The sequence below is a fragment of the Miniopterus schreibersii genome, assembly GCF_964146895.1.
Source record: "Miniopterus schreibersii genome assembly, chromosome: 7".
Lineage (NCBI taxonomy): Eukaryota > Metazoa > Chordata > Mammalia > Chiroptera > Miniopteridae > Miniopterus > Miniopterus schreibersii.
Window position 1 is genome coordinate 31,419,166 of NC_138108.1, and position 27,340 is coordinate 31,446,505.

The window sequence follows — 27,340 nt, forward strand, 5'->3', positions numbered from 1 at the left end:
CAGTCAGGCCACAGGCCTGGGTTGCGGGCTCGATCCCCAGTCAGGGGCGTGCAGGAGGCAGCTGATCAATGACTCTCATCATTGATGTTTCTCTCTCCCTCTCCCTCTCCCTCTCCCTCTCCCTCTCCCTCTCCCTCTCCCTCTCCCTCTCCCTCTCCCTCTCCCTCTCCCTCTCCCTCTCCCTCTCCCTCTCCCTCTCCCTCTCCCTCTCCCTCTCCCTCTCCCTCTCCCTCTCCCTCTCCCTCTCCCTCTCCCTCTCCCTCTCCCTCTCCCTCTCCCTCTCCCTCTCCCTCTCCCTTCCTCTCTCTGAAATCAATAAAGATAAATTTAAAAAAAAAAGAAAAAGGAATGCAGCCTTAGAGACATCTTGATTTTAGCCCAATGTAGATTCTCAGTAAAGAAAGGCCCAATGTCTTTTCCATTCCTTTGGTATTGGGGTGTTTGTGCCTGGCATACCCAGAGAATAAATATTTTCTTTGCACTTACTTTCCTGATATTCTTTTTGAGTATTTCGCAAGGTGTTTTTCAAGTCCTGCTGTCTCAGAGACCTAGGAACAATTAGTAGAAGGGTGCTTTTTGATCCTTACTCAGCCCGTTCATTTAAGAGGGACAGGCAGCCCCTGGGGAAGAGTGTGGTGGTGACAGAGGTAACTGAAATGAGACATGGCTAAGTGAGAAGTTAAAATGAGAGGTACTGGGTTAGAGCTGCTTACTTACTTGGAAAGTTGACCTCCTCTGGAATACCTCTCCAGAGATTCTAGTTCCAAAAAAGGTCCTTGGATTTCTTCAGTTAAGAACAGTGATAATGCATTACTTATCTAATCTCACCCTATAATTTCTTCCTTCCTCTGAATTTCTACTGGGTTTAATTCAACTAAAAATATTTATATTCTTTGGCTTATATTTCTTTGTTTCATGGTTATTTCCCTAGCATCCACATGTGTTCCTTGAAGGCCGTGGGTATGCTTTTAACTTCTTTTTTGTCATCTTCTCCCTCCCAGTGCTTAGCACAGTGCAGGGTACCTGATCACTGCTGAGTAACTGGCAGCAGTTGACCCACATGTATTATATAGAATAGCCATTCTGATTGTAGGTGGATTCAAGGTAGCAAATGTATTAGCTTATATCTGAGGTCATTAAGATCTTGGCAAGCATGTGTGTGGCACAGAAGTTCATGGATGTGGCTCTTAAATGGCATGAGCCACCGTGACTACCATATTCCCCCAGAGCTGGTTTGGGGATAATAACACCACCATCTACTTTTATATAGCTCTTTGCAATTTGGAACTTAGTTAATAATATATTACTCATTTTAGTGTCACTAAACCCTGTACACTAGTCAGGGCAAAGTCCTTTACTCAGATGAGAAAATTGGAGTGCACAGAGATAAAGGACTTTGTGTTTACAAAATTGGTGAGTGGCAGAGCTGATGTTTGAAGCAAGGCTTTCTGCATCCAAATGCAGTGCACTTCCCGTTCCTTTACACCAGCACAGTAGGCTATTTCTCTACCTAATAAAACTTTCTGGGAGCTGCAGATGCTTCTCCCTAAACAGGAGAGATGGAGAGATAAGGAGAGGACCTTAATTCAAAGTATGGTGCATTACAAATTTATTTGTCTAAAGCAGTTTCTTCACCTGGATTTTATCTGGACACTGTTTTAATAGTCCCCTTCCAGAATCTGAGAAAAGAAACAGAACCTGGCAAGGGGACATGAATATTTCATCTTTAGTCAAAAGAAAGGGTTAAAATTCAGTCCTTTGAAAGTTTAAGGTAGACAAGTGTCCTGAATTTCCTAGACGCCCCAAACTAGGCTGTATTTCCTCCCTAATGTCTTTTTCAGCTCATAGGGGAAAAGTTAAGGGGTGTGTGTCTGGGGGAAGGGTTAAGGAGGGAAGAATAAAGACTCTTTCCTTCTAATAGGCTTTCTTAAAAGAAATAAAAGGAGAAATAAACATTTGTTTCTGTGATTAAGCTCCATTTATGTTTAAAACATAAATGAAATAGGGGCAGTTTAAGGCACAGAGGCGCGTGTTCTGATTTGGTTGTTTACCATCAATCAGACCGTTGCTTGGCAGACACTGGATGGTTATGAGCCTGAACAAGCTGAAAAGGGGCAGGAAAAGAAGTGGAGGCAGCATTCTTCCTATTTAAAGCTGCATCGCTTGAAAAAAGTTTTCGCAGTCTGTGCTGGAGCCGGTGCTGAAAAAGGGGGTTTGCGGAGGCTGCCCTGGGGCTGGTGCTGAAAGAAGAGCCCGCAGTTGACTTCATGGTGCTACAATAACCTTAGAATCTACTTTTCAACTCCCAGGAGGACCCACATGTCTAATATTTAGACATGATGGCAAACTGGGTGGAAGCAAGACCTCTCCTCATTCTTACTGTTTTATTAGTGCAATTTGTCTCAATAAAAGCCCAGGAAGAAGACGGGGATGGTGAGTTTGCTGTTTGCTTTGATTGTGGTGTTTATTGCAAGGTTTGGGAAATAGGTGGAATGTTAAGCCTCAGGAGGAGCGCGAAGGGGAGGTTTTGGTTTGAAGCTGAGAAGGGGGCTGACAGCACCTGGAAACGGCTTGGGAGACAATAGGGATGTTTGTAAGTTTGCAGCTTCTACATCTGCCGCCGGGAAGAGTGCACTAGGAATATTTCTGGGAAAACCTAGGATAAGTCCTTTTGCTCAAATACGGGGAGTGGAAAGTTTAAAAGAAAGAAGAATGCTTAAAACGGAGCACTAAAGGCACTTTCAGTTAGAGGAGTTCTGTGGGCTGGAGTTTTCAGAGCAAGGAAAAGTGGCAGCAGAGGCTGGGTAGGGTGGAGTCTTTTTTGTACGGAACTTCAGCTGCTTCATAAAATTCTTTGTTTAGAAAAACCTCTGCAACCACTCTGATAACTGATTTTTCTTTGTCTTTGGCTCCTAATTCTTTTCTCCTTACAGACTTTCACTTCTTTCCTATTTGCATTTGTGATCTTAAATCGCGTTTGCTTGAGAGACACTCTCCTTTCTTTCTCCATGACAGAGGCTGATAGAAGCCAGATTTCTTAAACAGTGGTATTTTCCCACCCTACTGACTTGATTATCAGGACAGTGGTGGTTCCCTGTTGGATCACAGAAGGCAGGAAATCAGCTTGCCTTATATAATTTTTTCATCATTGAGTATTTGTATGGACATTATTCTTTAGATACAAGTTATTTTTTTAATTTTCTTTTTATTTAAGACAAATCTTGCCTGGTTACTAAAGTTTTTTCCTTTGTAATTTGCATATGCTAGGGTTGGATTATATGGTATGGTTAAGTAAAAATGAATGGCCGCTGTAGAATACAAGAAAATATTTAAATTGGTTCTACTGATTATTAATTAACTCCTTACCCCCCAGGGCTAAAATTTCAAATACAGACATGTACTCTTTTATAATAGGGCATTAAAGATTCATATCTATTTAACATTAAATATGAGCTTTTAAAATTTAGCACATTTATTAAACTTTTTTGCTACTGTCTTTCATATGTATTTTTGTATATATATGGTTTTTAATACTTGCTTCTGTGTATTTTTGCTCTAAAGATGTTCATAAAATTACTAGAGACCACAAGTTCTAAAAAACATTTAAAGAGTAAAAATAAAAATCTGGATGAGTACCCAACAATCTGTCTGGAGTCCCATAGAGGGGGCACTTTCTAAAATCTTGGAATTTTTATATTACTTTTTATGTTTTAAAAATCAGGCAGTTTATAAAAGTTAAAAAACTATTGAGTTTCTTTGTAATAGTGTGAAAAACATGCATTGTTTGGAGGGGTGGAGAAAATAGTTGAATAGGAAGTAGAAGTCAGGAAAGGGGAGGAAAAAATACAGAATATTACAATAGAAATAGAAATTCTGATTAAAAGAGGAACAGTTGACTCCCCACCCCCACTGAACAAACCAACAACTTTATTTTAAAAACTTAGTTAATGCAGCTTTTCCTGTTAATATATTTTTAAATAAATAACTTTTATGAAGTATGGAAATACTTGAACATGTGAATAAACTAAAGGAATGTTTCATAAGGTATATGGAATAGGCCATATATTAAAAAAATTTTCCCAAATCATTGTAATTTTTCTGTAGGTGTTTCAGAAAATGAGCAGAGTTTAATTTTTCTCAATACTAATTTACATAAATGTTAAAAATATGAGGGTTGGTGCAAAAATGTCTCCAACTCCACACCAATTCCTCTCCTCCCATAATAACCAAACAGCAGAGAAACTGCAATTACAAACATTAGATTTTACAGAAAAAGAGCAATTGCTTGCATGCATATTGCAAAAAATAAATTCCTCTGTTTCATTACTCAACCTAAGAGGATATATATGATACACTTCAATAGCAAAAGAAAGTAGTAATGGCCCTAATTACAGGTAAAATAGAAACAAATTTCAGAATCAAGAGCTACATAACTTATATTTACTTATCATTCAGTATTTTTATTTAAGTTATATTGTATGGATACTTGTCAATACTTTATTTGCCCTGTTCAGGCTTGTCAGAAGCTTAATAACAGTGTCAGAATTCTGAAACTCCACATGATTTTGAGTTTGAGGAAGAATAAATTTAGGTAGATTCTTTAAACTAAAGAAATATCTAAGGCATACATGCAAAACAAGTACATTTTCCCAACTTTAGCTATAATGAAGTCATATAATATGACATTGACTTTGTGTACAAATATGTCCCCTTGGAAATGTAGAGCCCTGTTATCACATGTAAGTACATATTTACAATATTTTTTTCTTTTTAAGATTTTAAGGTGTATTTTCCCTTTATTTGACTGTGGTTATTAACCGGAAATGTAAAACATAAGCAGTGCTTGCCTGATAGAAATACTTCTGAGTGATGAGGTTAAGGAAGTAAATAAAGTTTTAGGCTTTTTAGGCCAAAATCATTACTAATTCTCACTACATTTTAAGAACTAAGTCGACTTTTTAAATTTGTAAGAACTGAAAGGAAAAAGTTTGGGAGTTGTACTAACTGTAGTTGAAACTATTAAGTAATAGAAATGAGAGTTAAGATGATAAATGAGCTTTTCATGAGTTTTTGTGTATTTGTGTTTGTGGTGGTGGCGTGTTTTGAAAGGTTCCCTATTTGTTTTTTGTAGGAGAAAATACTAGTGTATTTTAATTTTTATATTCCTACATAAAGGTCTAACACCTAATGAGCAATAGATATTCTTCTTATTAGAAGTGGATATACTTAATCTTGGAAAATAATATTTGTTATCAATCAACAACAGAGGAGCAATGGAGAGAAGGGGAGGTGCAGAAGTGTACCATTTTATTTCCAGAGACTGTAATGCCAGGGCTTTTCAGAGGCCAGACAGGTAACATAAACAAGTAAAGCAAGCATGTGTTTGTACATCAGTGGGGGATGATGAGCCTGTAAGGAACTGAAGATGCATGCCCAACTTGAAGGTGTTTGAAGTTAACATTTTCAGAAAGCATTTCATAAGCCAAATACAATATATCTAAGTGCCAAGTCTGGCTCATGGGCCATAAATTTGCAACCCTCTTGTTGCAACCCCTGCACTGATAGCCTGGACCCAAGCCAACTTCTGATTACTAAGAGATGAGATCCTCACCATCCTTTCTATATCATGGTCTCCTGCATGTTTATTATGTATACCTACCATTTATCTCATTCTTAAAATACAAATATGAAGAAGCAGATGCTTCACACTCAGCAGTACTTGGAGAGGGTCATTTTTAAGGAGGTAGAGAATATGAATACATAGCTTAAGATACTTGTTCACTTATAAATGGTTTTAATATCATTACTGTTGAAACAGATACTTTGGATCATACAGTACATACAAACTTTTCTTTGATAGTAGATATTTTCATCTAGGTTCAGCTGCATATAGCAGATTGCAGTAGTTTAAACAACAAAAAAAGGTGTTCTTGTTTTTTTAAATATAAAAGAAGCTTTTAGTTAGGTAGTGAAAGGCTGGCATATTGGCTCTACAAAGTCATCAAGGATTCAGTCTTTATAGGTCTCTACTCTCATATCCTTTGGGTAAAATCCTGATGTTATGGTCTAATGGCTGCTGGAGCTCCAGCCATTACATTTACTTTCCAGGCATCTGTACAGAGGATGGGAGACAAAGGCTGTGATTTCTTCATACTATTTCAACTTGTAGTTGGCCAGAATTTAGTCATATGGTCAAACAAGGGCAGCAAGGAAATGTAGCCTTAGCTGGGTGACACTGGCAATGTACTCTACTAAACAGAGTTATAAAGATATGTTATAAAATATATAAAAGGGAAAATAGCTATTAGGAGGCAACAGTCTTGACCACAATGAGCATAAGTGTTAGCCACTTCCAGTGGAATAGGTAAATCTTCTGGTTTTAATGGACAGAGTATAATTGAGTGACCACATCTACCCTGGTTATTGTTCACTTCTGGTTAGACTAGGAAGCCAAGAATACTGAATGGCACCAAAATATTAGGTAATAATTCTTTGTTTCCTTATTATCTTTAGATAAATTTAGAAGTACTTTTAACTTTTATTCAAACTAAAGTGAGGCTTTATTTTGAAGAGTATCTCCCTGAGAGAGAGGGAGAGACAGAGACAGAGAGACAGAGAGATACACTGAATGCTCTATATTTGTCAACAAACACAATATATATTTTCACCATGATTCTTTAGGTTAGTTGGTAAGCAATCCACAAATAAGTATTGAGCTGGCTGCATAAAGGATCACCTGAAGAGCTCATTATTAATGTAGATTCTAGACTCCTTTCCAAATATCCTGATTTAGTAGGTTTAGATGGGATTTGGGAAGCTTTCTAGGTGACACTGATTTATGTTGGTAAACCCACTGTGTTAAATCTCTGCCTAACATGCTTTTGATCTTGATGTAGACCAGTTGACTTCTTGTTCCAAGGCCACACACTGTGACTTTGGTAATAACTTGCTATTCTAATTATTCCTTTTACTTATAAGGGCACCTAATTAAAATTTGCAGAGAAACCATTGAAAATTCACCATCATTTCTGGCAAAATAACTCAAGGCCCAAATCCTCCTGTTTGTGGGGTAGGTGAGTCATTCTATGCAAACACACACAAGTTATTCAAACTTATTTCCTGGTGAATTTATAGTTTTCACTCTTTTCTCCCTTTTACTTCCTGCTTTCACACTTTGAGCATGATCACCACAGGCATGATATAATTGTGTTGATCATTCTAGAAGGGCACATAATCATAATCCAGGGTATGAGGTAAAAACAGAAAGAGAAAGCTTTGTTTTGAGGATCCCGGATTTAGAAAGTTGGAGTAATGTTAATTCTGGCCACAGAATGAAATTGTTTTTTAATCTAATAGTTTGCTCTTACTTGAAGGATAATTCATGCATCATCACTTGGCCTTATATGACATTCAACAAATGTTTAAAAATGGATCAATTTTTAACCTAGTGATTTTTGCTCTTAGGTTACAACCTTGAAAAGTTTTGATTTATATATGAGAGATATAGTAATGGTAGGAGAAAAAGTCTAAAATTCTTAATGCTTGATTGATCTGTTGTATAAATTTGGGCAAGTTGCATAAGATTATGTAAGACAATGGAATTATTAGGAAGATATTGACAATTCAGTTTTCCTCTAATTTTCTTTCCATGTAAATTTCATGTAAGACTGTTGAGCTGTTATACTCAGTATTTAAAAGAGTATCTACTCTTGTCATTTGCATGGGGAGTAGAATATCCTATGAAAAATTTTTCCTTAAAGTTGTGACCATATTAATGGCCTTAGTGTTTTTATTTTATTTTATTAATCTGTTTAAAACTAAACCCTTTGAAAGAAATCAAGGTGGTTTCATTTTGTACTGAATATATTCTCTAAGGAACAGTGTATTAAGAAATTATAATAGCACAAGATTTTCTTTACCCACGTTGCCTTTTACAGAGCAGTAATGTTAATAATATTAATAGATTAATATAAATATATTAATGGAACTTTGTCCCTAAAGCTTTCTGGTACAATGTTTAAACTAAAAAATGTTCATATGCTTTTTAAAAATAATTTAGATGTAGGAAGGAGAAAAATCATCACAGCTCTTTTTCTTTGTCTTTTTCTTTTTCTTTTTGGGTGTCTCCTCAATCAGAATTATAAACTCAGTTTCAGGATGACAACCGACTATATTCTTGGTGGAAACATTGCTTGCAACTTTAGTAAGTAAGTAAAGTAAGCCCCAATCGAGCCATCACTGGGACAGCACATGGGCTCTGGTCCTTTCCTGCTATTTAGCAATTTTCCAACCTGCAGAGTCCTTTAACCTTTGGGTCCTCATCTGAAATTGGGGAAGTTGTACACAACCCTGTCAATCTGAAGAGACTCTTAAGAGGGCCTTTTGGGAACTTTACCTGAAGGTAATTTTAGAGCACTTAAATGAGATGTAGGAAGTGATATCACTATCTGATTTCAGTCATCACAAAACTTAGTGGTCTATTTTTGACTATCACCAAATCCTTGGATTTGTTTTGAAGAACCTTCTGGATTTGTGCTTCTGTATTTTGTTCATTCTCCATCTTTTAGGGTAACTTACTCCATCAATCATGCTCTCTTTTCCATAACTTCAGCCATTTTCTTTCTATGGCCTCTTCCCCCTTAGCCCATAAATAAGCTCATCTCTCTCCCAGGGCCTGACTCCCACCCTCTATTCTTAGCTCACTGCTTTAGAGGAGCAGTATAGTTTTCTGTCTGCCTCCATATCCTCACTTATTCCACTGAACTGTGACTTTTGCTCCCCTTCATTCTATCTCAGCTGGTTTAGTAAGATGAGGACTGAAATGTGTGATGTTCCAGTGGGTGCCTTTTACCTCTTATTGGGCTTTTCTCCTTTATTTGATATCACTGACCACTCCAGCTTTCCCGAAAGGCTACTCTCTGAAGGTTCCCCTCTCCCTACCTGATCTTTCTCTCTCAGCTTTAAGGACTCTTATCCTCCTGTGTCCCTTAGCACTTTGTTTCCTCATAGGACTTAGTTGACTGGTCCTCTCTGTATGTTCTCCTTCTAGATTTTCTAGGAATCTTACTCTCGGGCTTTTGCTTAACAGCTAAATGCTGATAATTCTTTTTCTTTTAATATTACTATTATTTTTTATATATATCTTTATTGATTTCAGAGATAGGAAGGAAGAGGGGGAGAGAGGGATAGAAACATCAAGGATGAGAGAGTCATCATTGATCAGCTGCCTCCTGCACGCCCCTGACTGGGGATCGAATCTGCAGCTTGGGCATGTGCCCTGACCCGGAATTGAACCGCGATCTCCTGGATCCTAGATGGATGCTCAACCGCTGAACCATGAGTGTCCAGGCAATGCTGATAATTCTTAAATCTCTCTCTCCAACCCTGACCTTCTGCATGAACTTCAGAATACCCAACTTCCCACTGAATGGGCCATAACCACTTCGAGTTCATTGTATCCAAAACTCAGCTCATTATCTTCCAAAAGACAGGATCCTCTTTCTTATGTAGTCCTTATATCAGTTACTGACAACATCATCCTACTTGGTTATTCAAGCAAAAATTCTAATCAGTGACAAAATTCTTACATTTTATCTGCAAATATACCTCCTTTTCCTCTCTGCTACAAACACTTAGGTTCTGGCCCTCCTCGTCTTTATTGTGCTATTACTTCAATATCATTTAAATTTTTCTCCTTGCCTCTGGTGTGGCCACTTCCCAGCTGCACAAGTGTTTCTGTTGCTACTGTGATATACAACTAAAATCTTATCATGTCATTTCCTCTCTTAAAACCTTCATTGACTCCTATAACTTGAAGAAAAAATCATGTTCAAGCTCCTAAGCATGGTATACAAGACCTCCCGTGATCTGGCCCATTTCTAGAATTTTAGTCACATTAGCTGTTACTCTCTGCCTCAAAGTAAGCAATTGCTTATAGTTCCCACCTCCCACTACACACACACACACACACACACACACACACACACACACACTTTTCCATTTTTTAACCTCTGCATGTTTCACTTCATGACATGAATTTATTTTATGTATTAGGAACATAATAGTTATTCCATGCATATATGGCATATATTTATATTTTTAAGAAATCTAAACAAAAAAATTCACCATGTAAGTTCATTCAAGTAAGAGCGAACTGATTTCAAATTCAGGTTTTGTAAATTATATTTACATATTCTTGGGCAATTTTCTTGATTTCTCTGTGTCTTAGTTTTTTCATCTGTAAAGTTGGAATAATAATATTTACCTCATATAATTATCATGAAGACTATCATGTACATAAATCACCTACAGAGTAGTATGGCTCCCAAAAAATAGTAGGCGTTCATCAATCTATAGTTGAGGTTATTACTATTTAATCATATAGCAATTAAAATAAACGCTTAATGGGTGATGATGAGAACTGGAATGTTAGATGTTATAAAAAAATAAATAACTTTTGCTCTCAAAGAGATTAAAATCTAGTATAAAACTTAAAATGTAAATTTTATCTACTATTCTATTGTCATTTTGACAATGCATCAATATTTTTTATCAAATACTAAGTAGGCTATATTTTAAGCCCATTAAAAAGGTTTATTATTTAAATAGAAGAGTTTTATTATATTGTCTCCTTGTGTAGGTTTACTCCTGGAAAAAACTAAAGAAACAAAAACCGCTTTCCATTGGAGACTTTCTAATGGCCATGTGATTTGAAACAGCACTCCCCCCATTCTGTTTCATCCCTGCCCACCACACACACGTTTCATTCTCTACGATTGTTCCCAGTGTGTGAGCAGGACAGCCCATTCCATGCCCCGGTGCTTCCTCATGCCTGTCTACCAGTTCTCTCTGTCTCAGAGTTTACTCTGAAAATATGATAGTCATAAAAGTCTCTAATAAAAGTTGGATGCTTATTTTCTACACTGCAGTGCTCTGGGTTGCATTTGAAATTAGAGAAATTGCTTCACTGCACAGGATTTACAAGGCAGCTCTCAGGATTTTTTGGAATAGTAGTAGGGGTGACCATATTTTCCCAGACTTTGCAAGTCTCTTCATTTCCCAAAGGCTGCTGGTTTCTCTACTCCCTTCGCTCCCAGGAGAGTTTTGTGACATTGACTCCAGAAAGCAGAAACTGATGTAGGATGTAGGCACATTATTCATATTCAGACTTTCCTTACTTTACTGCACTTTTCTCATTTTTTCAAACTTTCAACAAAATGATGGGTTTGACTTAGAAGGAGGTAAGCACATGGAATTTTACCAGATAATCTGTAGCTATGAATTCCTTTAATTAAGTCTTTGTTATTCAATATGACTGTTCTGTGGCCATCAGCTTTTAGATTTTTTTTCATTATGAAATTCTAAAAATATGGATGGTTCCCCTAGCAAATACAATTTATTTATAGAGATTTAATATTTTTATTGATCATAAATAGCAGTTATATGCTTGTTATTTGCTCCTGAAGTAGAATGTATCAGATTCATTCATGTTAGTTTGAAAGTATTTTTAAGCTTTTTCTCACTCATTTTCCCCCAGAGCTTTATATTGAACAAATGATTAAGTTACAGTTTAATTCAGGACATCATATTTCTCGTGTTTCTGCTAAATTTTTAGCTAGAATTTCTGGAAGGATGAACTGGTGGACAGTGAGTTTAACTGGTTACCATGGGAAGAAAAACTGCAAAATATGTCCCTAGTTTTCTAGTCTTTGGCTACAAACAAAAACCTCTGAAGTATTATAGAGAAGGCGGGTACTTTCTTTTGAGAGGGCAGAATGGCACTGGCCATTCCAAGGCAAATGAGTGATTCTGGTACAAGAATTTTTTTAACACAAATTTGTACTGGGAAAAAAGACTTGAGGCCGACGAAAGAGGAACAACTAAACACTCCACTAGGGAGCTTGTGTTCAAGCCTTAAGGTGCTGTAAGTGTTATGTTTTTCTGAGTGTTCATAAAAAACTCTCACTTCTTTCGCCAGCCTTTCTCTATTTCCTCTTAAATCGTCATCTCTACTGGTTAGATTAGGCATGTGTTTGCTGGTAATTTTACTTTTTTCCTCTTTAAGCATAGTAAAACTGAACTGAATTTTGCTAATAAATAACTAATACATTCCTGAACCAATGGAGTTCTCATTAGCCTGGGAAGATTTCAGTAAACTTAGAATCCACTTGTTTTATTTAAAAAAAAGTGTGGTAATTCCTTTATGTAGAAAATGAGACAAAACTGAAACAATTAGTTCAAAGAGATACGTTAGAAAATCCCTTCAAATTCCACTGGCAGTTTTTGTGTGTGGGTACATGAAGGATGATGTAGTAAAATTAGTGTTTTCAAATTATAATTAAATTAGTGTTTTTGTGATATTTTGGTATATTCAGCATGTAAATATGTTCCATGAACTTGCCAGAGGTACACTCACCTGAGCTACTTTGTATCCCTTCCACATCTGTCCCAGGGAGGCAATGTTGCTAAAGCCCTAAAAAGATGAGCAGGTCCTGTTCTAGGAATACAATTTTGAAACAGATAACTTTATTTCATTTTATTTTTTAGGGAAATATGCTTTCAACCTCCTTTCTGTTTCAAGGAAACGCATTCAGGATTCCGCGTGAGAATCAGAATCTCATGCTGTAGCTCCATCTTGATGTCACTCTCCCAAATATTTCTTTAAATTGCAGACTTTTCCTTCTACCCTGACCTACTATCAAAACTTATCTCTTTGGTGTCTTCTTCTTTCCTGTTTCATAGGAAACTAATATAAAATGCATGCCCCCTCTAGTTATTATTCTAATGCATAGTTTTAATAGTTGTACTCTCTTGTAATGTGAGCTCGTTATATGGTAATTCGCCTTTTATGATCTTTTCTTCAATATCCCCTGGCCATCAGTATCAGCTGACATTGGCAGATGAAACACAGCTGTCATGGGCATTCTGCCCTTGTCTACGGAACACCCCACAATCAAAACATTAGAGTCATTTTAAATCCATTTTAGTAGAAACTGAAAGTTGCCTAAGTATAATCAAAATGGAGATTTGCCCACCAGATTCCCACTGTTTCTGAAGAGAACTTTTGAGTCTTCAGGATAGAACCCTCTGATGGCGCATAGTATGGAAGGCATGGGTGCGTGGAAAGATGGATTCTCTGTGGGTACACAAGAATTCCAGTGAATAGTTGCCTCACTGAAATACAATAAAATGCAAGGCTCCAAGCTAACCTGAGGCTCCACAACCATACCTACATTATGTTTTGTAAGATTTACTTAGAGGATTTCAAAGGGATTAAAGAAGTTTGTGCTCTCTTCATTTTTGTTCTTCGATTCCTCTAATCTGTTTAAACCCTATATTCTTAAAACACAGTCATTTAAAAATAAGCAGAAAATAAACCCTACCACAATGCTGTGTTCTTCTGAGCTAATAGTATATATACTGTCAATTAGGCCTGTAGGCAGTAGGAACAAGACATTGTCTCACAGTGAGATTTTTTTTTGATTCGGGGAAATTCTTTTTAGTTCCCAACTATTATAATTTTTCTATACTTAGAGCCTTTAACAGTGGACATTTTCTACATTTAGAACTTTTCCTTTTCCATTTACTTTCAACAGGCAGTTAATAGAGCATAAGTCTTTGGAGTCTCACATTCGAGTCCTTTCTTTGCCATGTGCAGCCATGTGACCTTGAGCAAGTTACTGATCTTGAGATTCAGTTTTCTCATCTGCATATTAAATTAAAGAATTAAATTAAAATTCTTGGCACTTTATAGGCACTAAAGAAAAGTGGGTATTATTAGCACTTTTAGGATGCATTCCCTGATTGGGCCATTACAGATTGTTTTCTCCGTAGCAGAAATAATTTTCGTCAGATCATTCCAGTTACGAGGTCTGAGAGGAGAAAGTGTGGGCAGCAGTGAGTACTAGGCACCTGGGGCAGAACAGAGGGGCGGGGCTATAGCTGGGAGGTTTGAAATGGCAATCACAAACTTTTATCTTGTTTTTCCTTTGGGCCAGGCCTGTGGTCTACCCTTGATTATTCACAAAGCAAGTAGGGAAAAGCAAAATGGTAAAAACTCCGGAAGGTGTATTTTAGCATTGGGGTGCATTTCACAGGCGTGGCAGTGCACATGCTCATTGGATTTTATGCCCTTTTTCTAATATAATGACTTGGCAATTGTTTGCACATTTGGTTCAGGTAAAGTTGTTCAGGAAAAGTGAAACTGTGCTCGATGCATAAAATATTTGTTTACTTTCCCGATATTTTACTGGTGTCAAGATGGACTTAATTTGAACCCTAGGCGATGTTTTTGTGAGGGATGGCAGGCACCTCCACCTGCGTGGTCATGGCAACAGAGCCCAGAGGCCTCTGACCCTGAGTCAGGCGACTGAAATAAAGGCCTGACTCTTACCTTATACATTTCTTATAAAGTAATGTGTTGAAGCCTTAATTTTCTCATTTATAAAGAGGAATAATACTTTTTATTTTACTATCTCACAAGTTCAAAATAAATAGTTCATAATATCTATGGAAATTCTGTGTCAGCTAGAAAGGCCTATATAAAGGTATGTTATTATTTTAAGGTGCCTTTACTGTGATGACTGGGTAGCTGAACGCAAAATAAATGCTTTAATTAAATGATAATGTTAATAATCTAAAGGAATATACAGCTTCATAAAAGTGCAAGAAAGCAAAATTGCTGTTTTTCTTTTACCTTGAATTGAGAAAAGTAAAATACTCTGCTTATACAACTGTTTTGAAACCTCCCAAAACCCCCAACTAGGAATTAAATAGGAAAAAATAAGAATAGAGGCTTTGACTTGAGGACAGATGGGAAAACAAAACATGATTTTTCTAATATAACAGGACTGTATTCTCTGTACAAGCAAAAATGTAGCTTCCTGGAAAAAGGCTGAATCCACTATAATTATTATTTTTCCCCTATTCATCTCTCCTCAGGAAGCCTGTCTCAAAATCAGAGTTAAGCTCTAAGGGCCTGTTTGTGGCATGGTATTCTTTTCCCTGGGTCAGAAGGTGACTTTGAGCTAGAAATTTAAACTGGTGACAAATATCCACAACAATCCGAGCCAAGTGTTTAGACAAAGGTTCCATCATCCCTCAGGCCTGTCTGCTTTCTGGTATATTTTAAGACTGTGTACTTGTGCAGAGAGAAACATGCAGTTAAAGAGATGAGGGCCCCGACCAAATAGACTGTTACTTTCTTTCATGAATGAATTGTTGAAATAATTTTAAAGAAAAGCGTCTAAATTAAAACTGGAACAAGACACAGGAAATGTGCATTCTAATTGCAGCTCTGTTGTGAACTGACTTGGTGATATTGTGGAGTGACTTAATTTCTCTGGGCCTAAGTTTCTTCCTTTGTGAAACCTGTGGTATATTATCCGGGGCCACTTCCTGCTCTGAAAATCTATGACTATAGAAGGGTTACATAAACTTACTTCACGTAGGTCAGATTTGTGCTGTACTATACTGTTGTGAAGAATCTCGTGTCCATGTTCTGGTAGATTGAGGCATCATGCATAATGTCTGTAGGTAATAGGTTTCTGTCCTTTTAAATTAGGATTTGAAGTTTGGATCCAGGTTTCTACAGGCTATTTACCTGTGATTCATTTAAGGAACACGACTCCCAGTTTATAATTTTATAAAACGATCTGCCCTTTGGCTGTAAATTTTTACAACAAAGTTTTCAGACACTGTTGTAAAAGGAGATTGTGAAAAAAGAATTCACAATAATCTGGTGAAAAATTTTTTAGACTTCTGATTAATTTTGAATTTTCCAGGTAGAGAGAAAATAGGTAAATGTATCATGTGTTGTGTTACACTATTACAATCATAAGGCTCCATGTTCTCAAAATATTTTTTGGTGGAGTATGTGGTCAGAATTTAGCAGTATCCTAGACTCTCGCCCTTATAGCTGATTTGTCTTTGCAGTGGAGACACTGCTTGCTTTTTCTGACAACCTACTGAATGTAGTAGGTTTAAAGGCTGCTATTCTACCCAGCCTTTAAAAAAAGGAAAAACAAGAATTGAGAGATTATCGACTTTTATCTGACCAGTAGATTATGAGATTGTTATCCTTGTTTTTGATTTCTTACTTTATACTTGTTCTTGAGTCCTTATGTTTCTTTGCAATAATGTTTGTTGGGAGATATGTATGTATTTATCTGAATATTTAGATGTTTGATTTGTTTCATTCATATTTCTTGAACATAGAACTTTTTGGAACATACTGCTTGTCTTCTTTTTTTATTTTTTCAGGGTAAACGAGACTCCATTTCTGTGTTTCTTTTCCCAATTTCACTCCTTCACTAATATTCACTGAATGCTTTAAGCATTTATGCCCCTCAATCCTGCTAGAATTTCACTCCCAGGAATTCTGGGCAGAAAATAGCCTTTTTTTTTTCTTTTTTCTTTAATATCTTTACAAGAAGTGTGTTTGTCTAATCCAGGTACATAAAACAATTAGATTTAAAACCTGACAAGACTTCAAAAAAAACCCCCACAAAACTGCTCACAGATATTCACATCCATTTTGAAATCAGAGATGCCCATGGAGAAAACCATCAGGTTCTAGATTAATGTACTCTTTAACAAGTGAGAGATACTTGGCCATTTTAAAGCACTTGACAATAATTTACTTCTTTGGGGGGAAAAAATCCCATTCTATCCTGAAAAGCCATTTTTTAGTGTGTTAGTAACTTTAGAATTTGCTTCAGATGATTCTGAAATTTTTGACTTTTTATTAAAAGAAATAATACTCAGATCTCAAGTGATGGCGATTTCAACTTGCTTTTCTCTGCAAGGAGGAGATAGATCCCCATTAGACAGCCTGTGCAGCAATCACTTTCACTTCTTATTCGTTTATTCAGTAAACATTTACTGAATACCTGCTGCTCACCAGGTACTTTACTAGATGATACAGAAGTAAATATTTAATGCCTGCCCCCAAGGAACTAATTGTCTAATGGGGACAATATCTGGCCTGTGCTGTGATGGAAGTAGTAGGGGACACGAGGGGAGCACTAGAAGACGTCGTGCCATATACGGCCTGAGAGGTGAGGGGAGGTCTTAGAGGAGGGAACACTTGAGCGGTCATTCCCCTGCATTCACTGCATTATTTCCTTTATCTCTGTGCCTTCCCCTCCTTCACACATCCAAATGCCTCACATCAGAATCAAGTTTGATGTGCATGCTCTTTGACACCTTTTTGATTATCCGAGACATCTTTGCTCTTTTTGTCTGAACTACATTTCTTCTTTCTATGACACATTTGGCACTTAATAGAACCTTTTTTTTGATTTTCATTGGTTTAGTTTCACTTATTAGTAAATGTCGTTGATATCTTACTTAAATCATATGAAACTTAAGAGTAAAGACCATCCCCCAGTCCCAAGAAAGTCAGGTATAGATCCAGTGTAATGCACATAGCAAGTACTCAGTAAATGTGATTAATAATTCAAGCAAAATCTATTTCTCTTGGTGGTTTAAAATCAAGTGCCATGTCTATGTTAATTATCAGATTGTTGCTTAATTATATTACTCAATCTTGCCTAAGTTTTTATATACAGCAGCAAACTTAAAAAAGTAGAATCAGCTTTTAAGTTTAAGCAGCAAACTTAAAAAAGTAGAATCAGCTTTTATGTATAGGTTAGCTATATTGAGTGTTTTTTTGTGCAAAACCTTGTAAAAATACATACTTCAGAGCACACTAACTGGCTACTAAGTAGAAACAAAAGTTAATTTTATAACTTATTTTATTTATAGTGACTTTAGTCAGGCTATAGGGAAACAAAGTGATTAACACACTATCCTGTATTTAAGGGACATCCATAATGCAGGGAATTGACATATGAACAATATGTAACTCAGACACAATATAATAAATATGATGAAAATAATAGTGTAGGAGTATCCAACTCACTTGTGAAAGCGAGGGTTGGTTTCTTGGAGACGGGCCCAAAACATAAATGATGGATGTGTGGTAACGAGCAGAAAGGAGACAAGAGAGGAGCAAGAGGATGGCATCTGGATATGAAAAAAACACATGAAGAAATACTCAGAATATTAATTAACACTGTTTTGCTGGAAACTGCAACTACTTTCATGTCTTAGAGCGTAGAATAGAAGGTGGGATGATCTTATTATTAGAAACTTGATTTTTTGGAACAACCATGTGACCGATAATTTATAAATTCAGTGTTAAAAGTAGTAGAGATAGGAAGCAGACAAGAGAATATAGTGTTGTAGAAGCATCAGAAGGGTTGTTAGAAGAAATCATTTGTATCCCTGTAATTGCATCACAGAGATCTAAGGAAAGGGTGATGGAGCAAAGGCACTGAATCTGGCAGTGTGGAATTTTCTGCAAGAGTAGTTGTCCAAACAGTTAAGAATCAAAGCATAATTTCCAGAAGTTAGGCTTCTTACACATGCTAGTACAGTCATGCACTACTCACTTAAAGACAGGGATCTGTTCTAAGGAATGCGTTGTTAGGCGATATGGTCGTTGGGTGAACATCACAGAGTTGTCCTTACACAGACCTAGATGACATAGCTTACTACCTAGGCTGCATGGTATAACCTGTTGCTTTTAGGCTGCAAACCTGTACTGCATGTTACTGTACAAACAACACCAGATAAATCAAACACAAGAAAAAATGATGCCATCAAGAGACTGTAAACACTCAATGTATCAGGCTGCTGACAGTGTTACACGGCTTACTGTTTACAGCAAACTTTTTTTTTGTAAGTAGGAAGAGTACTCTCCAAAATAATGATAAAAAGTATAGTAAATATATAAACAAGTTACATAGTTGTTTATCATCATTAATCAAGTATTATGTACTGTACATAATTGTACGTGCTATACTTTTATAGGACTGGCAGCATAGTAGTTTGTTTATACCAGCATCACCACAAACATGAATAATGTATTGTGCTATTACAGTGACTATGATGTCACCAGGTGATAGGAATTGTTCAGCTGTATTATAATCTTTTCCAACCACCATCATATAAACAGTCTGTTGTTGACCAAAGCATCATTATGTGGCATAAAACTGTATATTGATTTCTGAGCTAATTTCTTATAATGGGCATTGAGGTCATATATTTAACTAAAATTCTGCTCAGTTAATTTTACTTCCATATTGTTTTCTAATCCTAAGAATCTATTGGGTATTATTAATGAAATGATGGGTACAATCTGTTAATGTTCCCCCTGTGCTAATAATTTTAATTCTAGTCAGTATTTATAATGCTGGTGAAGTATTGTACAAAATAAAGAACTGTGATCAGTGAATTAGATAAGAGAATTGCATGAAATCATCCTTGGCTTGATGATATTTAGTCTATATGTGATAAGCACACTTTTTACCATAAAATCAACACAAATTTTCATAAATTACTCAATAAAGCCATTACTATGAAGTCAATCTTTGCACATATCTTCAGCTATTACTGTGCTGATTCTCAGAGACTCTTCTACTAATTACTGGTATGATTACCTAAAAACTTTGACTTTCTAATTAAATTTAGCAAATATTTGTTAACATGTACTGTGCTCCAGGTATTGTGCGAAGCTATAGGAATATTACAGTCCTTGCACTCATTTAACTCATAGTCTATCTGGAGAGAGAGGGAAAAAGAAATATATGGAATGGGAATGTTACAAAAATTTAGTTGTCACAAATATATTTTTCCCTATTTAGATCAAGAAATAGTCATATATGTATAGCTAATATCAAGTAAAATAGTTTATTATTTCAGTGATTTCACTGATGGTAAAAATGTTGTTTCTCCAAACCAGCACATACCAGGAGGAGTAGAGTGTTTTGACCAAATCCTTGGCAAAATTTTATTTCAAACAAGAATACCACAAAACACATAGTTCCACTGAAGAATAAGCCCACATTTTATTTTTGTAATTCAAAACATATTACATTCCAAACTTCCTGTTACTGGCATATGTGAAATACACTTTGAAGTAGACAATAGTATGGATTGGGATTCCATGTTGTCTACTCTGTCCAATCAGTTTAGCCAAGTGGTACAAATATTTCTTTCTCTAGCATGAGAAGTTGACAGAATTCTGTATTTGGGATTATTGTTCAAAATAAATGATGAGATTATATTCCTGTTCTTTTTGGGTCTTTTTATTTAACTACCTTTAACATGCCCTGTTAACTCAATGAATATTTTAAACTCTTCTACACAACTGTGGGTTTTGTGTGTGTGTTTGTTTTTTTGCTTATTTTTGAGTGAAAGTTCCAGATGTGTTATTATTTGTATATGTTTTAATAAACTTAGAAGAAACAAACTAAAAAGAAACAAGTTTGTAAAACTTTCACTTTTAATGAGATCTAATAATATTAGCGTTATTTGTATCCAGATTTTCAGATACCTCACAAAACTCCTTTAGAACATTGTGTTGTGCTCTGTTCTATCTATCTATTGAGAATTTTCATTAAACTGTACAGAATACTTAGCTACTTGCTTCATTATAGTCTAAGTGCTGAGTGCTATCCCTTGGGGAGATGGGTGAAAAATATAGAAAGTAGTCAGAGCTATTACATAGCCATATTAACGGTTGCCTAGGCTAAATTTTCCATTTTGATGACGAGATGTTATTTTTCAGCTACCATGGCAACTAATCCTCAATTACATTTCCACTACTTTATTGCAAATGTTTAGAGTAACTTAGTAGACCATATGTTTATTATATTCTATAGTATGAATTCATACTGGATTTTGTATTAGCTTTTTTTGTACATTTCAGAAGATAATATGATTTTATACTGTCAGTTTAATTGGGAATTATTCTTTGATAACAAATTCAAATATTTGGCACAAAATATAGTTGAGGGGTATGCAAAAATAACATTAGTTTTAAAAATTATTTAAGCTTTATTTTTTATTACACCAACAGTATTGTTCTTTGTAAATTTAAAGAAGAAGTAAGAAAAAAAAGCAGCTGTCCATAATCTCCATCAAACCATTGTTATCATCTTCACAAATCTTCTTCCAGTCTCTGTTCTATACCTCAGTGGGTGATAATATTCTGCCTATTTAATGCATATGTCCATTAAAGCAGTGTAACCATACTCCTTTTAAATTAATATATGAGGGCAATACCATCAGTATATATCAGAAAATGAAGCATATTTTAAAATAACAAGTCTTGACAAGTCCTTATGAAAGAACAATATATTGATACTTGATCTTAGCCAAAAGGCTGAGAAGAAATAAGAAGAAATAATACATGGACTTGTTTTCAAATGTAATATAAATTATAATTTTATGGTGTTTTTATTATTTTATTTTTTAATTTTACAGTCTTCAACATACATAGACAAAAACTATTTCTCTAAAAATTGAAGATTAATTTATTTAACAACTATTTATTGAGTGCAGCGTGACAAACACAATCCATGGCTCTGGGGATACAGCAGTGAGCAGGTCTCTGACCACATGGCTGATTCTGCTCAGGATGTGGCTGGCAAATAATGGCCCAAAGATGCCCATGCTCTAATCCCTGTCACCCGTGGAGGCCTCACCTCCCAGGGCAGAGGAGGATTAAGTGTGTAGATGACATTATGAGTGCTAATCAGCTGACTTTAGGAAGGGAGATTAACTTGGACTAACTGCGGGGCTTCGATGTCAGTTTCTTTATAAAAGGCAGGGGAGGTGTTATGACAACAGAACAAAGCTGGGCCCAGGGTGAGAGATGGGAAGATGCTACTCTGCCGGTGACGAAAACTGAGGAAAGGCCCATGCCTCAGGCAGTGCAAGGGGCCTCTAGAAGTTGGAAAAGACAACAAACGGGTTCTCTTCCAAGGCCTCTAGGGGAAGTACAGCCCTTTGACACTTGGATTTTAGCTCAGTGATTGGCCGTTTCAGACTTCTGACCTCCAGAACGGTAAGATAATAAATTTATGTTGTTAAGACAGTAAATTTGTAGTAATTTGCTGCAGCAGCAATAAGAAACTTAATACAACAATATAAAAGTGGAAGAGGGAATTGGAAGAACCAGAGAGATTGCAGTGTGAAATGGACTGGCCTGATGTTGCTGGCTTGGAAGATTCAATGCAACCACCAGCCAAGGAATACAGGCAGCCTCTGAAAGCTGGAAGAGGCAGTGGAATGAATTCTCCACGAGAGCCTCCAGTAGGAATGCCAACACCTTAATTTTAGCCAGTGAGACCCATATGGGACTCCTGACCTCCAGAGCTGCAAGATAATAAATTGGTGTTGTTTTAAAACCACCAAATCTTTGGCGGTTTATTACAGCAGGAATTGAAAATTAATATAGTGGGATAAAACAACATATGAACAAAATATTTCTTGTGGAAAATGGACAATTTCTGATAATAAGTGACCTAAAGGGATTAAAACAGAGCAGGGTTCCTGAGCTGTGTGGCCCAGTATAATAGCCACTAGCCACTTGTAGCTATTTAAATTTAATTTAAAAATTAAAATTTAAGTGCCTCTAGTGTGGGTAGTGACTATTGTATTGGACAGTGCAGATAACAGAACATTTCCATCATCACAGGAAGTTTGCACTTGGACAGTGCTGCCCTGGAGAGTGGCACTACGTCACATAAGGTGGAGTCAGTTTGTGTGAAGATTGGAATGAGTAGAGTGAGTCAGGCATGTGAAAGGCCATGGGAAGGGCATTCCAGGCAGACAGAGCCAAATGCAGAGTGGTCAGTGTTTTAAATAAAACAGAGGGATGTGATAAGAACATTTAAAAACCTCCCAATATGTTTTAGAGACATGATTTACATTTTATTTTAAAGTACCCATAAATAACTTCATTCATTCACTCATTCATCATTCATTCATTCATTCATTCACTGACAGCCTAATTTTGTATCATGTTTTATGCCAGGTAAAATATAAACGAAATTAAATATGACAGAGATGCTAAACTCATGAAACTTACAGTCTGGTAGAATTTTCCTTTAAAAGTTATGGTTTACCCTAGCCAGTTTGGTTCAGTGGTTAGAGCGTCAACCCGTGGACTGAAGGGTCCCGGGTTCGATTTTGACCAAGGGCACGGCCCTCAGGTGCAGGCTTGTCCCCAGCCCTGGTCAGTGCACATGCAGGAGGCAACCAATCAATGTGTCTCTCTCATATCAGTGTTTCTCTCTCTCTCCCTCCCACTCTCTCTGAAAAGCGATGGAAAATATATCCTCCGGTGAGGATTAAAAAAACAGTTATGGTTCATTTTGATAGCTTCAGAAGGTTATCGATCTGTAGGGGGAGAGTTAAACTGCAATATTATATTGTTCTAGGGAGGGCAAGGGAAGGGGGCACTGGCAGTATTCTGTTACACTGGGGATTGCCCACCACCTGTCTAGAGTCAAAGACATTGGCCCGGTCGCTTTGTGGAACTGATTGCTTCATGGCAAGAACACAAATCACATCAGTGGAAGAAGGAGAAATGGGAGTCATGAATTATGGCTCCCAGAGCAAGTGAGGCTCACCTTCGGTAAACTTTGTGAACTCCTTCTACTAAGTCTTGAACTTAGAACTTTATCTTGATAGAGTATGTTTGTTGTTCTTGTTGTTGCTATATATTCATTCCATTGTTCTTGTGCAGTTTATATTAGTGATATTGACTTAAAATTAACACGTCTTATAGAATAAAAAATAGTTTCTGGTATGGTTGTCTCCTTTAAGGTATCTAGAGAATTTGTGTGTGTGTGTGTGCATGTGTGCGTACACACATGTACACTTTTTGTTTGATCATTTTTCTTAATTGTTTCATTTTAAACTATTTTACTTCACGATACTATAACACTGACTCATAAAATATCTTTATTAATGTGATAGAAAGTGCCAGCGTTTGCAGTCAGTGGGCTACAATTTTCCATAGCCAGGGAATATTGGAAAGCTCTTACTCAAAGGTAATGTGGAATCTCAGGGGGTCTATATGGGAACTACCTCTTAAGGCAAATGCATCTTACCGGTGAAAGTGATGGAGGATGATTTCCAGATGTTGGAATGCTTGTTTTGGCAACTGCTACAGAAAACTGAAACATGTCTTGCCAGAACAACCAGAAGGGATGTGAAACACTGATGTAAGAGGGATCAGGCACATGGCAAGCAAGGCAAGCAGAACTCAGAGAGAATAGATACAGGGAAGAGAGTTGAGCCAAGAGAGCAAAATTTGGAGCCTCTGTTGTTGCCTGTAGTGAAAGCATGCCTGCCTCTGTACTGGGATGCACACACAAGCTTATCACTGCTGTGCACCCCACTTACCCCTTCCTGTACCTTCATTATCTTTCCTGTAACCATTGATGTTAGTATGTTAATCAGGGAAACTCTTCCTGGCTAATATGTTTGTTAGATATTATAGGGTTAGTAAAACACGCTTGACTGAAATCAAACAGATTTGTCTTCAAATCCTGGGTTCATTCTTTATTCCAGAATGGCCATGACTGAGTTGCTTAACCTCTAACCAGTCCAGTTTCTTCATCTGTAGAGTGCAGGTCATAATATCATTGCCAAAGGCCTGTTATGAGAATCAAATGAAATAAAGTATGTGAAGTTAATACACGAATGAATTTCTTTTCCCATCTGCCCCCTCCATCCAACCTTCAGAATTAACAGTATGTTTTTGTCCTGTAAGGAAAAACACATTTTCAGAAGACATCTGAGAATTGAATGCAATGTCAGCTGACTCACAGATTGGATATTTTTAGCCAGGTGGACTTTTTGTGAGCTCTTGTAATAGAACTACATAGGGAGCCAGGTATTCTGTCCATGTATCAGGTATCCTCTTCAGATTGTTTCCTAAAAGATGAAGAAAATATGAAAAATGAAAATCCATCCTCAATAGATTATGTCCTTTTACACACCGAATATCCATAGTGCTTCTTTTACTCCATTTTTTAAACTTATATGTAGATTTTATTTTTATTTTATTTTTTAAAAATATATCTTTATTGATTTCAGAGAGAGAAAGGGAGAGAGAGATGTAGAAACATCAATGATGAGAGGTTCGTTATTGATTAGCTGCCTCCTGCACACCCCCGACTGGGGATCGAGCCCACAACCCGGTCATGTGCCCTGACTGGGAATTGAACTGCGATCTCCTGGATCCTAGGTCAATGCTCAATGGCTGAGCAATGCCCGGCCGCGCTATATGTTGATTTTAAAATGCCGACTGTTAATTGCCATCCCAAACTAACCAATCAGTTCTAAGCAGTTTAAGATAAATAAAATTCCCCATTTGCTTCGTATCTTGGTGAGAGCTTGAACTTTCATTTATAAATCACTTTTATTTCTCTATTTCCCTCTACAACACTCTTTGCCCAACTCTTTTCTGAAATAGAGACCCCCCCCCCCCAATCCCTGGGTTAATCTCTTCTGAAATAGAGATTCCCCCCTTCCCCCCAATCTCTGGGTTAAGCCTGATTCTGGTCAGAAAAAGCCCAGCTCTTCCAAAAGGCCAGTCTCAGCAGGATTTGGAACCTAAAAACCTAATTCATTCTCCAACTATTTTCCCAAGGGGTGGAGTAACGGGAGCCAGGATAACAGGATGGGATCCCTGTGGGGTATAAGCTCATTCCACACCTGGAGCCCTGGCTGTGTTCCACTGTGGATTTGCTGGGGAAGCTTTGAAGTCTGGATATTGAGTTGAGCTACACTGTGTGTTGATCTTCCCTCCACTTCAACTTAGCACATTAGCTGCCTATGCCCCTTGCCATCCTAGTTTCTCTGGAGAAACATCACAGAGCTCCAAGTCAGAATTTTTTGGTGTCATGAATTTATGTAGCCTGGGAGTCATAAGGTGCTGACCTTACTGATTATACTTGGAGTTAGAAACCTTCAGCATAAATCCTAGCTTCTCCATCTGCTAGCTGCATAATCCTCTATTTTAAATCATGCACATAAGCCAAAAGTTCTACATCTATAAAATGTGGAAGATAAGAATACTCACTCTGACTACCTTGCATTGTGTGAAGATTGGATGAGATCACGTGTCAAAGTACTTAAATCAGAGTGGATGACTTCCTTCTCAGTTCTCTGAGAGTTTGAATAATTCTGTTCACATTGCATTGTAATTATTTGACTCTCCTTAGTGACTAAATGGTAGAGAGCACTTTTATTTCTCTGTATTCGTGTCAGCCCTAGTACCTAGCACTTGCTTCGTCCAGGAGAGGTATATAAAACATTCTTAAAAGTAGTGCCTCTGAAGTCATGCTGCAACAAATCCTTATCTCAGGCTCCCTTGTTCTCTGAGACTTAGAGCAGGACTGCTAACCTCACTAAGCCTCAGTTACCTCATCTGTGAAATGGGACGAAAGTCATTACTTGCTTAATTTATTTCTCAAACAAGAGAACACACCTACAGCATTTAACACAATGTGGTATGGCTTAAGCTTCCAAAATTTTTTCACTCTTATTATTTTCTAAATATGTCTTTATTGATTTCAAAGAGAAGAAGGGAGAGGGAGAGAGAGATAGAAACATAAATGATGAGAGAGTCATTGATTGGCTGCCTCCTGCATGCCCTCTACTGGGGATCAAGCCAGAAACCAGGGCATGTGCCCTGATGGGGGGCAGTAAGGGGGGGTGAATCAAACCTCGATATCCTGGATCATAGGTCAGTGCTCAACCACTGAGCCATGCCAGTCGGGTTTAACTCTTATTTTTATTAAGACACTCAATATTTTTTTAAAAATGTCTCCAATGAGATTTTCTTTACCTAATGCAAATTTTCTTGTACATTAGATGATTATGCCTTTTTTTCTCTCTTAAAAGTTTGAAAGCAGTTTTATGCCTTGAATTATAAGGCTTTATCTTTTTAAGCCTCTTAAGTAAACAAAGGAAGAGCACAGCTCTCTTTGTAATATAAATACTAGGATCATAGACCCACCAATGCAACTTCTAGGTGAACTTAATGGTTATATGATTTTTAAAGAAGTGACTTTTAAAATATAAATGGCATTTAAAAAAAATAATCATTTCTTACCAGGGTACAGTTTACCAAAGCTATTGAGAACCATGTAAGATGTGTGCAGCCAGTTAAAGAAACTCAATTACAGCAGAACTTTGAAAATAATTATAAAGTAAAATTAGAGAAGCTATTCTAGTGTTGTTGTTGCTTTTTGAAATTAAGAAGTAAGAAAAGAGTTGTAGAGGAATATATGTTTTTATGGTCTTATGTAGAATTTTAATTTAAATATATATTTGCAATTCCCAGTGGAATGAGGATAAGCAAAGTGATACAGAATCTTATAAAAGCAATAACTAAATGTCAGGTGTTTATTTAATTTGCAGATTACCTAGACCATTACTTCTCTTTAATCATTTGCTATGTATCATGTCT

General features: G+C 36.8%; 1 protein-coding gene across 2 annotated transcripts in view; it reads left to right on the forward strand.

Annotated features, from left to right (window-relative positions):
* COL5A2 (collagen type V alpha 2 chain) overlaps nucleotides 1-27,340 on the forward strand; it is a 254,405-nt gene that overhangs the window by 120,946 nt on the left and 106,119 nt on the right. Inside the window, exon 1 of one of the 2 annotated variants that reach the window (XM_081142181.1) lies at nucleotides 2,046-2,433. The exons of the other annotated variant lie outside the window; for it this stretch is intronic. Coding sequence (XP_080998307.1) covers nucleotides 2,337-2,433 — 97 coding nt within the window. The 5' untranslated portion in view covers nucleotides 2,046-2,336. Of the gene's footprint in view, nucleotides 1-2,045; nucleotides 2,434-27,340 lie in introns of those variants that run through there. 2 annotated transcript variants of the gene reach the window in all.